Raw genomic sequence first — 14965 nt, forward strand, 5'->3', positions numbered from 1 at the left:
TCGAATCCAAATATTTTCTATCATGATGACATCAAAGCAGCAATACTCCACAGGAACAGATTCTCTGGTTGAATTATTAAGTAGCACCTACTGGTAGGCTAGGCCCCCATGTACTTGTCTGAGTTGGAGGTCTGTCTCCACACTCCGGTTTACAGCCTGGCATCTGCAGTGATATGGCAAAGACAATGTAACAGATGCATTGTCACCTAGTGTAATAATAATTAGAAGGCTAGCTACCCTTTTGGTGAGATTATTGATAGCCAGTTGGCGGTCTGTTTCTGCTCTCTAGCCAACTCAGTATCGTCATGCCATTAGGAATTGGCAATTGACTTTCACCTGCTACACTCAAAATATCGATCAGCAGTAACACTTGGCCATCTAGTGGCAGATTACGGGAATATCTAGCCAACCCTACAACTACTCTGATTATGTCAGTGTCGTATTTTGTGTAATGCAAAATTATACTCCGTGGTGGAAAAAGTACCCAATTGTCATACTAGCGTCAACTGTAAAGATACCTTAATAGAAAACTACTCAAGTGAAAGTCACCCAGTAAATTACTACTTGAGTAAAAGTATTTGGTTGTAAATGTAACAGTACTCTTCTGGCGTTGTGTACATCAGTCATCGACACGGAACTCCAATATGTAGCACCAATCATGTAGCTTTATTCTGATAAGAACGACACAAAATTGCACGTCATGCAATGCCCGTCTCACCATCCAACTCTGCACTCACGCACTGTACAAAATATATGAACCCCCCAGACACAGTAAGTTGCTAGCTAATACTGGCGTGAATTCTCTACAACAAAATGCACAACAAATATTCTCCAAAAACCGCTGCATCTTATGTGTGATGTTTGAATAACATTTACGAACTATTTGATATAAATTGTACATTTAAATCATCACTTGAGAGTATAAAAATCACTTTTGATGTACAGTGCTTTGCAACCAACAATTTACCGCTGGTTTGTTGCTTGTTCACTGGGACGATTCTAACTGGAACATCCCCCCTCGTAAGCAAGCTACGCAAACCAGCCAATAAGATGCCATGTTGAGTAGGTGAAGGCAAGACAAACTCAAACCAAAAACCCATTGGCTTAACAATAGTGGCAAGGGGAATCACCATTATAACCCTGTTACATACATCTACTTAAGTATAAATCATTTCACATTCCTTCTATTAAGAAAACCAGACCGAACTATTGTATTTGTTAATTTCTGAATTACGGGTAGCCAGAGGCACACCAACATTTACACAATATTTTACCAACGAAGCATTTGTGTTTAGTGAGTCCGTCAGATTAGGGCAGTAGGCATGACCAGGAATGTTCTCTATTGAAAAGTGCGTAAATTTGACAATTTTCCTGGCCTTCTAAACTTTCGAAATGTAACGAGTAATTTTGGGTGTCATCGAAAATGTATGGAGTAAAAAGTACATTATTTTCTTTAGGACTGTAGTGGAGTAAAAGTAAAATTTGTCAAAAATATCGTCTTGTCCCATCGCTTGACACACTGATTGCTTAACCGTCATTGCTAGGAGGTCGTAAATAAGAATTTGTTCCTCAACTGACTTGCCTAGTTAAATAAAGGTTAACTAAAATAATAACCCGGAAGCCAGGCGCACCAATGTTTTAGAGGAAACGCTGTACAGTTAGCCATCTACGGTCAGCTTCCCTGCCCGCCACAAAGAGTCGCTAGAGCGCGATGGGACATGGACATCCCAGCCGGCCAAACCCGCTGGGTCTCCCGGTCGTGGCTGGCTGCGATGTGTTTTTTGTGTGTGTAGACACCTCAATAATGTACAAGGTACTGTCTGGAAAACTAAGTTGTTTAAACACCTCCAAACAGAAGGGGCGAAATCGTTCAATTATATTGCAATTGGCTTTGAGACAGGGCATGCACCACCGAAGAAGAACACCCGGAAGTAAAGTATTGTTAAGAAATCTCAGATGGCGCGATTCTTCAAAAACGTCAACAGACTTTGATACATCAAGATTCATCTTCTAAAACGAGTGACAATTGTGTGAGTGTGACACAGCGTTACTGGTTATATAAAGTTAACGCTGGCAGATCAGATTTATTAACGTTAGCCGGCTGAAGTGGGCTGACAGCTAGACTGGCTATGTTAACTTGAGCTATTCTTGATCTCAATAATCTAGCTAGCTACTGTAGTTTGGTTTCATCCTTTGATTGTTGTTGATTTGGTTTATTTCAGATCGAAAATGCCCTTGTCTACTCAGTCTCAGACTGAAGGTGACAACTACGTCCTTGTAGCTAGTCTGGACAATGTCCGGAATCTGTCCAACATCTTGAAAGCTATCACCTTCAAAGATCATGCAATTTTCAATGCCACACCAAACGGGTTGAAAGTCACTGTGGAGGACTCTAAATGTCTGCAAGCCAATGCCTTCATTCAGGTTAGTGCAGGAATATCAACATACACTAATTCTGAGTCATTAACCATTAGATGGGCTGTGTTGTCATGTCTTGTTAATGTTGTCATTCTTTTCCAGGCTGAGATCTTCCAGGAGTTTACCATCAGAGAGGACTCAGTGGGGTTCCAGGTCAATCTGACCGTTCTTCTGGACTGTCTCACCATCTTCGGGGGAAGCACAGTACCAGGTAATGAAGAAGACTGTCTTCTTGATATCCTTTCAGATCTCTCCTGGGTGATTTACAAAACAATCTGATGAAGACTTTGCAGGTCAAAACGCCATTATTTTAACCTTAATAAAATCATCATCTTTTATTCTAGGAGAGAGTCACAGCCACACCTTTCATTTTAAAATGTGAACCTAAAAACATGATTAAAGCTACTAAAGTAACTAACATGTCTCGTGTCTACTTTTTGTTGAAGGAGTGGCCACTGCCTTGCGGATGTGCTACAACGGATATGGCTACCCCTGACCCTGTTCCTAGAGGAGGGTGGTGTGGTGACGGTGTGTAAGATCAACACCCAGGAGCCAGAGGAGCCCATAGACTTTGAGTTCTGCAGCACCAATGTGACTAATAAAGTCATCCTGCAGTCGGAGAGTCTGAAGGAGGCCTTCTCTGAGCTGGACATGACCAGTGAGGTCCTGCAGATCACCATGTCTCCCAGTCAGCCATACTTTAGGTGCAATACTAATACTGTGTTGTGTTTTTTAAATTAGGAAATCTCACAATGGCATTGTATTGTAGCGAATTAAGGACTCTTAACTGAAGTCTCTGTCTGCAGCAGTCTGTCCAAAACCTTTTGGCCATTCCACCAAAAGGCTGGATACTCTTGACAAGTTCGCTGGTTGTACTGAGATCATTGCAGCTACAGGATGATGGTCGAGGAGTATAATCTTGCCATTGTTAACCTTTCTTCTCTTTATCTGTTTTCATGTTTAGGTTGTCTACCTTTGGGAATTCTGGGAATGCCCATTATGATTACCCAAAAGATTCTGACATGATGGAGCTGTTTCAGTGCACAAAGACTCAGACTAACCGGTACATTAATCTTCTATATACTGTATTATCATCATGTATTTGGATATTTGGGAAGTGTGGCACTACAGATTCCTGCATTTCCTAGAAATCCAAAAAATGTGCACGTGAACACAATTAATTTACTATATTATGTTTTTGCTGGTTGGCCACTCTGAGGGTATGGCTTTCACTGGGATAATTATGGTTTTCGAAGAACACGCTAACTGGATTGTCACTTTGCTGATGTGCTTTTGTCAGGTACAAGATGTCTCTCCTGAAGCCGTCCACCAAGGCCCTGGCTCTATCCTGCAAGGTCTCGGTGAGGACAGACAGCAGAGGGTTCCTGTCTTTGCAGTACTTGGTCAGGAATGATGATGGACAGATCTGCTTCGTTGAATACTACTGCTGTCCGGATGAGGAAGTGGAAGAGGAGTATGGAGAATAGGAATATTGTTGTACAAGAATACGAGGCTCAAATGTTTTAGATGTTATTCTAAAGCAAAACTTGCCTCTTTTTTTTCCAGTTGGCCCCGTTATTTGGATTGTATTCTTTGACTGTGTTATTTGTAAATAGTGTTGGCTCTGGTACATTTTAAAATGAAAATGATTAATTGCTAATAGTTTTCTCAATTAGTTTTTTGGTTTGCTTTCTGTGAATTAATGCTGCTCTCCCATTGTTTGGAAGTTTACAAGGAACTTGAAACAATATTTATATAATCAAAATATTCCTTCACTTTTGATAAATATGTGAACATTAGTATTGACAATAAATGTAAAACTGGTGCTACCACTGTAAACCTGCCGCTGCCACTTAAGCTTCCAATGTAAAACTGACACTACCACTTTAGCTTCCAATGTAAAACTGGCGCTACCACTTTCGACCAGCAGCATCTTGTTTGTTCTCGCAATACAACTCCGCGGCGCCAGGTGGCGTCTGTTTTATATGTTTGTCCTGCTCTCACGTGTGTTGCCCTCGCTCTGTTCTTACGGTTCTGAGCCTGCGTGTCAGAAATCAAAATGTCGGCGCTCAAGAGAAAACGTGGAGGAAAGGGTCCAGGTGGAAAAGCAAAGAAAGTGAAATTAGTAGAAAATGGAAATAAACCCCAAACTACAGAGATGGAGCAGAACAAAGAAATCACCGTCCCAGCACCCGTGTCAATGGTAAGTGTGTGTCAAACATTAAATTGCTCGCCACTTCGTTGACTTGGAAAGGTAGCTAATCGTTACATATTTGTCTTGTATAAAAACAGCGACATAACAACATGGACTAATGTTACATGATTGTAGCGATCATCTATGAAACAATGTGTTGATGAATTGGATTTTGATTTCCAGGGTAAGTGGAGAAACAAAGAGCGAGTTCTTGTATTCTCTTCAAGGGGCATCAACTTCAGAACACGACATTTGATGCAGGACCTCAGGACAATGATGCCACACACGAAAGCAGGTTTGTTCCTGTACCAGTATGTGGGCAGAGGAGACGATGGATATCACGAGTCTCTTCTCTAGCCTAGTTTGATACAAAACATTTTTCCCATTAGACATCGCAAGCATTATAATGTAAAAATACGTTCATTACTTATCAAATATGGAGTTTCGCTGAGCAACAAACAAAATGGACTCCGGTAGAACAGAAAATTTAAATGCAACAATTCCAATGGTTTTACTGAGTTACATTTAATATAAGAAATCAGTCAATTGAAATACATTCATTAGGCCTTAATCAAGGCTGATTATGGTACAGAAATTAACATTAAATTATCTGGCAACACCTCTGGGGGGAGGCATTCCTGCAGTCAGCATACCAATTCCATACTTCCTCAACTTGAGACATCTGCCATTGTGTGACAACTGCACATTTTATTTGCTTTTTATTGTCCCCAGCACAAGGTGCACCTGTGTAATGATCACACTTTTTAATCATCTTGTTGATATTTCACACCTGTCAGGTGGATTCATTATTTTGGCAAAGGAGAAATGCTGACCAACAGGGATTGTTTATTTCAGCTCAAACATGGGACCAGCACTTAACATGTAGAGTTTCTATTTTTGTGCAGTATACTTCCCAAAAATATCAATATAAAACATTTATAAGTATCCGAAAAAGTATATTGTTTGGAAATAATCAATGTATTGTTTTTGACCACCTCTTGGGGAAGATCACTGAAAACGTAGACTATATTGTCTACTTTATATACTTACATGAAATAGTATTGCCTTGTGTGCAGTACGTCTGAAACAATGGCTTTGGTATGACGTTCATACACTGTTATACATGATAAAATCGATGATCTTTTGGGACACTGTACTGCTGGATCAGCTGACCTTTGCCTGAGATGTACTCTTAAGAAGCCTACCTTTACACCTTATGGTCCAAGGACCTTCTTTATATAATATCTTCGGAGGTAGACTGGCTCTGGCAGCCAAATCGTCCATCTAAACGTGAATTGATTCAAAATTGCGTTACGGTTGTTGAAACACAAAGCCCTTTACTTTCAAATAACAAATCATGTTCTGTAACATAGCCATATGGATGTGTGGTAACACTAACCCTGGAAAGGTGTGTTTTAATGTAATGTGTGTTAATGTTCAGACTGAGCGTCAGGGCTCTTGACCCCCCGTACAGAAAACTTGTTTGTTCAATGACTTGTGTGTAATGGAACTGAGTCATGATCAAAGGCTAGGCCAACCTGTGTGTGATTTTATTGGAGGTGCCGACGAGGTGGATTTGGTCAAAAACACCAGATTCTATCCAGACAAATGTTTTAGGTTTGCTTGTACTTTTTATTATTAAGACCTGTTTAGGAATTTGCATGACGACAGTTGCTCTGCCAAACTCCGTATTTGGTGAGTAAAGAACATATTTTGGCATGATGCTTGCAGAGCTGTTTAATGGGGAAATGAATGGTAGCTAACTGGGCTTATACTTCATATATTAATCTCCTCTTGCCCAAATACTGGTTCAGTTTGTTCCTTTTTACATGTTTGTGTTTTCTTATTTCAGTGATTTTAGTGATATTGATCAATGTGTGTAGTTGGGTATAACCCAGGAGATTTGACCTTACTCTTACAGATACAAAAATGGACAGAAAGGACAAACTCTTCGTCATAAACGAGGTGTGTGAAATCAAGAACTGCAACAAATGCTTATTCTTTGAAGCAAAGAAGAAGCAGGATCTCTATATGTGGTGAGTGTCAAAGTTAACATCAAATCCTCTCTGCCAAACACACAAAAGCATTCTATTCCTGTCCCCTGACATGGCTTCCTGTCCCCTGACATGGCTTCCTGTCCCCTGACATGGCTTCCTGTCCCCTGACATGGCTTCCTGTCCCCTGACATGGCTTCCTGTCACCTGACATGGCTTCCTGTCCCCTGACATGGCTTCCTGTCACCTGACATGGCTTCCTGTCCCCTGACATGGCTTCCTGTCCCCTGACATGGCTTCCTGTCCCCTGACATGGCTTCCTGTCCCCTGACATGGCTTCCTGTCCCCTGACATGGCTTCCTGTCACCTGACATGGCTTCCTGTCACCTGACATGGCTTCCTGTCCCCTGACATGGCTTCCTGTCCCCTGACATGGCTTCCTGTCCCCTGACATGGCTTCCTGTCCCCTGACATGGCTTCCTGTCCCCTGACATGGCTTCCTGTCCCCTGACATGGCTTCCTGTCCCCTGACATGGCTTCCTGTCCCCTGACATGGCTTCCTGTCCCCTGACATGGCTTCCTGTCCCCTGACATGGCTTCCTGTCCCCTGACATGGCTTCCTGTCCCCTGACATGTCTTCCTGTCCCCTGACATGGCTTCCTGTCACTGTCCCCTGACATGGCTTCCTGTCCCCTGACATGGCTTCCTGTCCCCTGACATGGCTTCCTGTCCCCTGACATGGCTTCCTGTCCCCTGACATGGCTTCCTGTCCCCTGACATGGCTTCCTGTCCCCTGACATGGCTTCCTGTCCCCTGACATGGCTTCCTGTCACTTGACATTTCTATGAAAATGTCACCTTTTAAAATGTAATGATTTCAGTCACTTTCTTTTCGTATAGGGTTGCAAATGTTCCCCACGGACCATCTGCGAAGTTCTTGGTTCAGAATGGTGAGTGTCATTGCCTGAGTTTGTGTGTGAAATGACATGAATTTGGGGCGGCAGCCTAGTGGTTAGAGCGTTGGACTAGTAACCGAAAGGTTGCAAGTTCAAATCCCGAGCTGACAAGGTACAAATCTGTCGTTCTGCCTCTGCCTGAACAGGCAGTTAACCCACTGTTCCTAGGTCGTCATTGAAAATAAACATTTATTCTTAACTGACTTGCCTAGTTAAATAAAGGTAAAATAAAATATATATATTTTTTTGTCTCAATCAAGTAACCGTGGTTAAACAGCTGTCGGTATCAAATAGCGGCAGGTAGCCTAGTGGTTCAGAGTGTAGAGGAGGCAGGTAGCCTAGTGGTTCAGAGTGTAGAGGAGGCAGGTAGCCTAGTGGTTCAGAGTGTAGAGGAGGCAGGTAGCCTAGTGGTTCAGAGTGTAGAGGAGGCAGGTAGCCTAGTGGTTCAGAGTGTAGAGGAGGCAGGTAGCCTAGTGGTTCAGAGTGTAGAGGAGGCAGGTAGCCTAGTGGTTCAGAGTGTAGAGGAGGCAGGTAGCCTAGTGGTTCAGAGTGTAGAGGAGGCAGGTAGCCTAGTGGTTCAGAGTGTAGAGGAGAGGAGTGGCATGTAGCCTAGTGGTTCAGAGTGTAGAGGAGGCAGGTAGCCTAGTGGTTCAGAGTGTAGAGGAGGCAGGTAGCCTAGTGGTTCAGAGTGTAGAGGAGGCAGGTAGCCTAGTGGTTCAGAGTGTAGAGGAGGCAGGTAGCCTAGTGGTTCAGAGTGTAGAGGAGGCAGGTAGCCTATTGGTTCAGAGTGTAGAGGAGGCAGGTAGCCTAGTGGTTCAGAGTGTAGAGGAGGCAGGTAGCCTAGTGGTTCAGAGTGTTGGGCCAGTAACCGAAATCCCTGAGTTGACCAGATGAAAAATCTCTGTCCTTGAACAAGGCAACCCTAATTGCTCTGGATAAGAATGACTATGATGGAATAGAATAATGACCACGGGCTACAGCTTCATCATATTTCACTCTTTTACTCTTCCTGTAGTCCACACACTCGCCGAACTCAAAATGACAGGGAACTGTCTGAAGGGATCCAGACCACTGCTGTCATTTGATCCTGTGAGTATTGCGGTTTCGGTGAACGGCAACATGATTCCCGGACACAGATTTATGCCTAGTCCTGGATTAAAATGCAAAATACATTGAGAATCTCCTAATCGGGGTCAGGGAATGTGTAACGGAATACTCTTGAAACTAACTTCATATGGGCCTCACCATCAAGATGTACGGGATACTGTTTAATGAATTTATGTTTCTATTTATTTTCAACCCAACAGCAATTTGACGCGGAGCCTCATTATGCGCTGCTGAAGGAACTCTTTATCCAGGTTAGTTTCATTATTGCTGCAGCAGAAATATTTGGTCCCAAAAATTACAATGTGAGAACCATTATTAGTTGTTTCGCTTTTCTTGTGTCGTTGTGATCAGTTCAGAAGTGAGTTTTTGTGTTGTTTTTTTTTAGACATTTTCAACTCCCCATTACCACCCCAGGAGCCAGCCCTTTGTGGACCATGTCTTCACGTTCACCATAACAGACAACAGGATATGGTTCAGAAACTATCAGGTGAGTTTAACTAACTTGCTCGCCTTTCCATTATACAGTATGTGCTCAATGTATGTGGAATATAATATATTCTCTGATCATTTCGAACAGCGTGTTGTAACACTCCCTGATTTAGAAGTAATGTTCTCGAATGGCCAAAATGATTAATGCAACATGTGTTTTGACTTATTTCTGTGTCCCACAGATCATTGAGGAAGATGCATCGATGGTAGAAATTGGACCTCGCTTCGTCCTGAACCTCATCAAAATATTCCAGGGGAGCTTTGGCGGCCCCACACTCTTTGAGAACCCACACTTCGAGTCTCCGAACACGGTAATATTTAATTTGATTCCTAGTAGACTCCCCACCCTAAATCACTGGTAGATCAAACCTTTATCTTCTGTAGGTATAGAACAACAATGAACTAAAGCTGTACTGGTGACTGTGATCACTTAGTTAGACTGTGTACTGTTGGTGATGGGGCAGTCTTGAATTATGGTTACATTTTTCTAGATCAGATTGGTTCATTGTTGTTCTGTCTCCCCTCCCCACAGCACCGGGCATCTGATCACTTATATTGAGACTAGGAAGACCATAACTAATCACTGTCCCAGCGTAATTCATTGTTGTCTCTATCTCCCCTTAGCACCGGCGTGTGATCCGCATGGCCACCGCCTCCAGGCTGAAGGAGAAACAGATGGTCAAGGAGCTCCAGAAGCTGAAGAGGACGGAGAACAAGGAGGCGGTGACCAGGGACGTGACAGATGACGTGTTTGCCACGCCGGCTGAGGAGAGGCCAGTCCACATTGAGCTGGAGGCTCCTGCAGCTAAAGTAGTGAAGAAGAACAAACACAAGGCTTTCAAACGACAGAGGAAGCAGAAGCGTTAGGCTAGAGACTGGTTGGTTTGTTGGGTCTTCTAGACGTCATCTGGAAAGTGATTACAATTGGTTCTTTGTCAATTTGTCTTTCCTCAATTCCATGTCTCTTTTTAATTTTCAAAACTCAAACGAGAAGTTTGAAGGGAGTGACCTAGAATCTTCTCCAATGCGTTTAAAAGGAATCGGGAAAAGACAAATTATGACATTTGTTTGGCCAGGGTTGAGTCTGCAGCCTGTGAAGGACCAGTTCAGAATACCTTGTTTGTGTTGAATGGGGTTTTTTGTGTGTTTTTTTTTTTTGCTGCAACAAAAAAAGTACTAAAGCAACTTTACCTTCTGTTGTCCAGCTTTTCTTACAATTATGAAATAAAGTCTCCATTTTAGTGTTTATTTCTCCTGTTCATTCCTGAAGATGTCAGGTTGATTTACAGATGACTGGACCTCCTTTGACTTGATACCTGCGTTAGTAAACTTGACCAACCTTGTCAATATCGATTGCAAATCTAATATAGTTATAATATCCATGTCAAAAACACTTGACAGAGATGTCGCCACCGCTGTGCGCTTTCGTTCACCAAAGCCTAAATGAGTGTCCACAGGTAGAGAAGGAAGCTAGTCATTCCACTGCCTAAAAATAGTTAAGCACCCTTTGCTGGCTCAAACAGCCACCCATTCAATTTTGTTGCCTGTTCTTAGTAAACTGAGAAAAAAATAGACCAAAGGCTGTTTTTCAGAGAAGTTAACTGACTAAGCATTCCTTTACAGTAGAGAAGGGCACTGAACTTTTCCTGCACTGACTGCGACTTCAGGTGATTGGTTAAAAGAAATGCAAAGAGACTTCAGGTGATTGGTTAAAAGAAATGCATAATAAGATAGTCTGAGCTGTATTGTTAGATTTTAGTGCAGCCTTTGAGCATACATTTATTTATTGAAGAAACTTGCTGTGGCTTTACATCACCTGCAATCACATGGAGAGCTATTAGCCAATATAACCTAGTGTTTTTCAGTGAAAGCTTCTCTAACATCAGATACATACGGTGTGGTGTCCCTCATGGCGGTTAGTTTTCTCGACGTGACATTTTTACAAATTACTTACAAAGCTAGAATGAATGTAAAGTATTCAGACCCCTTGACTTTACCCACATTGCTACGTTAGTCTTATTCTAAAATTGATTAAAAAAAAAAAATTCTCCCCTCATCAATCTACACACAATACCCCATAAATGACAATGTAAGAACTGAAATATCACATTTACATAAGTATTCAGACCCTTTACTCAGTACTTTGAAGCACCTTTGGCAACGATTACAACCTCAAGTCTTCAGGCTTAGCACACCTGTATTTGGGGAGTTTCTCCCATTCTTCTCTCTGCAGATCTTCTCAAACTCTTCGTTTTGAGTTCCCTCGGTGGACAAACTGAATTGGTCCACCCACACAGACAGACAGCGTTGTGAACTGAATTGGTCCACCCACACAGACAGCGTTCCACCCACACAGAAGAAGGCGCAGCAGCGCCTCTTCAACCTCAGGAGGCTGAAGAAATTCGGCTTGTCACCAAAAGCACTCAAACTTCTACAGATGCACAATCGAGAGCATCCTGTCGGGCTGTATCACTGCCTGGTACGGCAACTGCACCGCCCACAACCGTAAGGCTCTCCAGAGGGTAGCGAGGTCTGCACAACGCATCACCGGGGGCAAACTACCTGCCCTCCAGGACCTACACCACCCGATGTTACAGGAAGGCCATAAAGATCATCAAGGACAACAACTAACCGAGCCACTGCCTGTTCACCCCGCTATCATCCAGAAGGCGAGGTCAGTACAGGTGCATCAAAGCAGGGACCGAGAGACTGAAAAACAGCTTCTATCTCAAGGCCATCAGACTGTTAAACAGCCACCACTAACATTGAGTGGCTGCTGCCAACACACTGATTCAACTCCAGCCACTTTAATAATGGGAATTGATGGAAATTGATGTAAAATATATCACTAGCCAATTTAAACAATGCTACTTAATGTTTACATACCCTACATTACTCATCTCATATGTATATGTATATACTGTGCTCTATATCATCTACTGCATCTTTATGTAATACATGTATCACTAGCCACTTTAAACTATGCCACTTTGTTTACATACCCTACATTACTCATCTCATATGTATATACTGTACTCGATACCATCTACTGCATCTTGTCTATGCCATTCTGTACCATCACTCATTCATATATCTTTATGTGCATATTGTTTATCCCTTTACACTTGTGTGTATAAGGTAGTAGTTTTGGAATTGTTAGGTTAGATTACTCGTTGGTTATTACTGCATTGTCGGAACTAGAAGCACAAGCATTTCGCTACACTCGCATTAACATCTGCTAACCATGTGTATGTGACAAATACATTTGATTTGATTTGAACTCTTGTCAGGTTGGATGGGGAGAATCGCTGCACAGCTATTTTCAGGTCTCCAGAGATGTTTGATCGGGTTCAAGTCTGGCCTCTGGTTGGGCCACTCAAGGACATTGAGACTTGTCCTGAAGCCACTCCTACATTATCTTGGCTGTGTGTTTAGGGTCGTTGTCCTGTTGGAAGGTGAACCTTTCACCCCAGTCTGAGTACCTGAGCGCTCTGGAGCAAGTTTTCATCAAGGATCTCTGTACTTTCTAAATTCATCTTTCCCTCGATCCTGACAAGTCTCCCAGGCTCTGCAGCTTAAAAAGAATTCCACCAGCATGATACACCGTAGTGATGGTGCCAGGTTTCCTCCAGATGTGACATTTGGCATTTAGGCCAAAGAGTTCATGTTGATTATATCAGACCAGAGAATATTGTTTCTCATGGTATGAGAGTCAATTAGAATCCAGGTTTCCTCCAAACATGACGCTTGGCATTCAGACCAAAGAGTTCAATGTTGATTATATCAGACCAGAGAATCTTGTTTCTCACGGTCAGAGTCCTTTAGGTGCCTTTTGGCAAACTCCAAGCGGGGTGTCATGTGCTTTTTACTGAGGAGTGGCTCTCGTCTAGCCACTACCATAAAGGCCTGATTTGTGGAGTGCTGCAGAGTTGTCCTTCTGAAAGGTTCTCCAATCTCCACAGAGGAACTCTGGAGCTCTGTCAGAGTGACCATTGTGACCAATGTCACCTCCGTGACCAATGCCTTTCTCCCCCAATTGCTCAGTTTGGCCGGGCTCTAGGAAGAGTCTTGGTGGTACCAAACTTCTTCCATTTCAGAATGATTGAGGCCACTGTGTTCTTGGGGACCTTCAATGCGGCACACATTTTTTGGTACCCTTCCCCATATATGTGCCTCGACACAATCATGTCTTGGCGCTCTACGGACAATTTCTTTGACCTCATGGCTTGGTTTTTGCTCTGACGTCAACTGTGAGACCATGTATAGACAGGTGTGTGCCTTTCCAAATCATGTCTAATCAATTGGATTTACCACAGGTCAAGTTGTAGAAACTTCTCAAGGATGATCAATGGAAACGGGATGTATAATGTGCTCAATTTCAAGTCTTATAGCAAAGGATCAGATTTTTTAAGTAAATCATTATTTTTTAAATGTTTATGAATGTGCAAATATTTAAAAAAAAAAGATTTTGTCATTTTGGGATATTGTGTGTAGATTGATGAGAATTTTTTTTTAAACCCATTTCAAATGTATTTAAACAGGCATGCCAGTTAAGAACAAATTCTTATTTACAATGACGGTCTAAGAACAGTGTTCAGGGGCAGAACGACAGAATATGACCGTGTCAGCTCGGGGATTCAATCTAGCAACCTTTCGGTTACTGGCCCAACGCTCGAACCGCTAGGCTACCTGCCGCCATGCTGATCCTTAGAATAAGGCTGTAACATAACAAAAGGTGAAGAGGTCTGAATACTTTCCGAATGCACTGTATGTGGTTGATTACACACATGTCGGCACCCAAAGCCAGTGACCTCCCTGAAATTCTAAATAAGGAGTTCAGTCAGTATCAGAATGGGTGATTCATAATAAACTGGTCTTTAAAACATCTACAACTAAAAGCATTATCTTTGGACCTAAACCTCAACTGGAGGTGTGTATAAAGGGTGTGAGTGGTGAGGAAGATAAACTCCTAGATGCAACATTGGACGGTCAATTATCATGGTCAAGTCATATTGACAAAGTTGTTGTGCAGTTGGGGAGGGGTCTGTCTGTTATTAAAAGATTTTCTGTGTTTTTTACAGAAAAATGAACTCTACTAGTTGTTCCGCCTCTGGTCTTGTCCCATCTTGATTACTGTCTAGGCAATATGGTCAAATGCAGCAAAGAAAGACCTAGCAAAGCTGCAGCTGGCTCAGAACAGAGCAGCACGCCTTGGCCTTAATTGCACATAACAAACTAACATCAACAACATACATGCCTGTCTTTCCTAGTTGAGAGTTGACGGGAGATTAATTGCTTCTCTAATAGTTTTTGAGAAGTATTACTGGAATGAAAATTCCAGATTGTCTGCAGAAACATTCAGCTCAGACACCCAGACATACCCCACAAGACATGCCACCAGGGGTCTCTTCACATTCCCCAAGTCCAAAATGAATTCACTGCAACACCAACATTTCAGTCTGTCTGAGGCGGCAGGTAGTTGGACTAGTTCGAGCATTGGACTAGGAAGCAAAAGGTTGCAAGATTGAATCCATGAGCTGACTAGGTAACATCTGTTGTTCTGCCCCTGAACAAGACAGTTAACCCACTGTTCCTAGGCTGTCATTGAAATGTGTCATTGAATTGTTCTTAACTAACTTGCCTAGTTAAAAAAAGGTTTTTAAAAAACCACACAGTATCATAACAGAGCCATGATTACATGCAACTCCCATCTCCAGTTACTCAAGCAAACAGCAAAATGTACTTAATTTTAAGGCTGCGACTGTCTGTGAGGGGACACACACAAACACACACATGATTTGTGTGACT

The 14965-nt window shown here is 42.5% G+C and overlaps 1 protein-coding gene, 2 long non-coding RNA genes and 1 pseudogene across 5 annotated transcripts; 3 read left to right on the plus strand and 1 right to left on the minus strand.

The window, feature by feature from the left end:
- Window positions 1-1789: 1789 nt before the first annotated feature.
- LOC127906421 (cell cycle checkpoint protein RAD1-like) lies at window positions 1790-4257 on the plus strand (annotated as a pseudogene).
- A 165-nt stretch (window positions 4258-4422) lies between these two features.
- Window positions 4423-10403, plus strand: LOC118391568 (ribosome biogenesis protein BRX1 homolog). Its single transcript, XM_035783075.2, has 9 exons — window positions 4423-4621; window positions 4796-4907; window positions 6534-6648; window positions 7506-7555; window positions 8577-8650; window positions 8869-8919; window positions 9054-9155; window positions 9340-9468; window positions 9782-10403. The coding sequence occupies exons 1-9, from the start codon at window positions 4478-4480 to the stop codon at window positions 10022-10024; spliced, it is 1020 nt and encodes a 339-aa protein (XP_035638968.1). The 5' UTR covers window positions 4423-4477; the 3' UTR covers window positions 10025-10403.
- On the minus strand, window positions 6648-7235 carry LOC127906423 (uncharacterized). 2 transcript variants are annotated; one of them, XR_008061296.1, is made up of 3 exons: window positions 6994-7235; window positions 6854-6953; window positions 6648-6773 (listed from the first exon to the last, which is right to left on the minus strand). It is a non-coding gene; the product is annotated as an uncharacterized LOC127906423 (long non-coding RNA). The 2 variants fall into 2 exon arrangements; XR_008061295.1 differs by having other exon boundaries at window positions 6682-6793.
- LOC127906422 (uncharacterized) lies at window positions 7564-8570 on the plus strand. 2 transcript variants are annotated; one of them, XR_008061293.1, is made up of 3 exons: window positions 7564-8125; window positions 8199-8330; window positions 8364-8570. It is a non-coding gene; the product is annotated as an uncharacterized LOC127906422 (long non-coding RNA). The 2 variants fall into 2 exon arrangements; XR_008061294.1 differs by having other exon boundaries at window positions 8199-8297.
- Window positions 10404-14965: the final 4562 nt, after the last annotated feature.

The sequence above is a fragment of the Oncorhynchus keta genome, chromosome 12 (genome assembly GCF_023373465.1).
Source record: "Oncorhynchus keta strain PuntledgeMale-10-30-2019 chromosome 12, Oket_V2, whole genome shotgun sequence".
Taxonomy (NCBI): domain Eukaryota; kingdom Metazoa; phylum Chordata; class Actinopteri; order Salmoniformes; family Salmonidae; genus Oncorhynchus; species Oncorhynchus keta.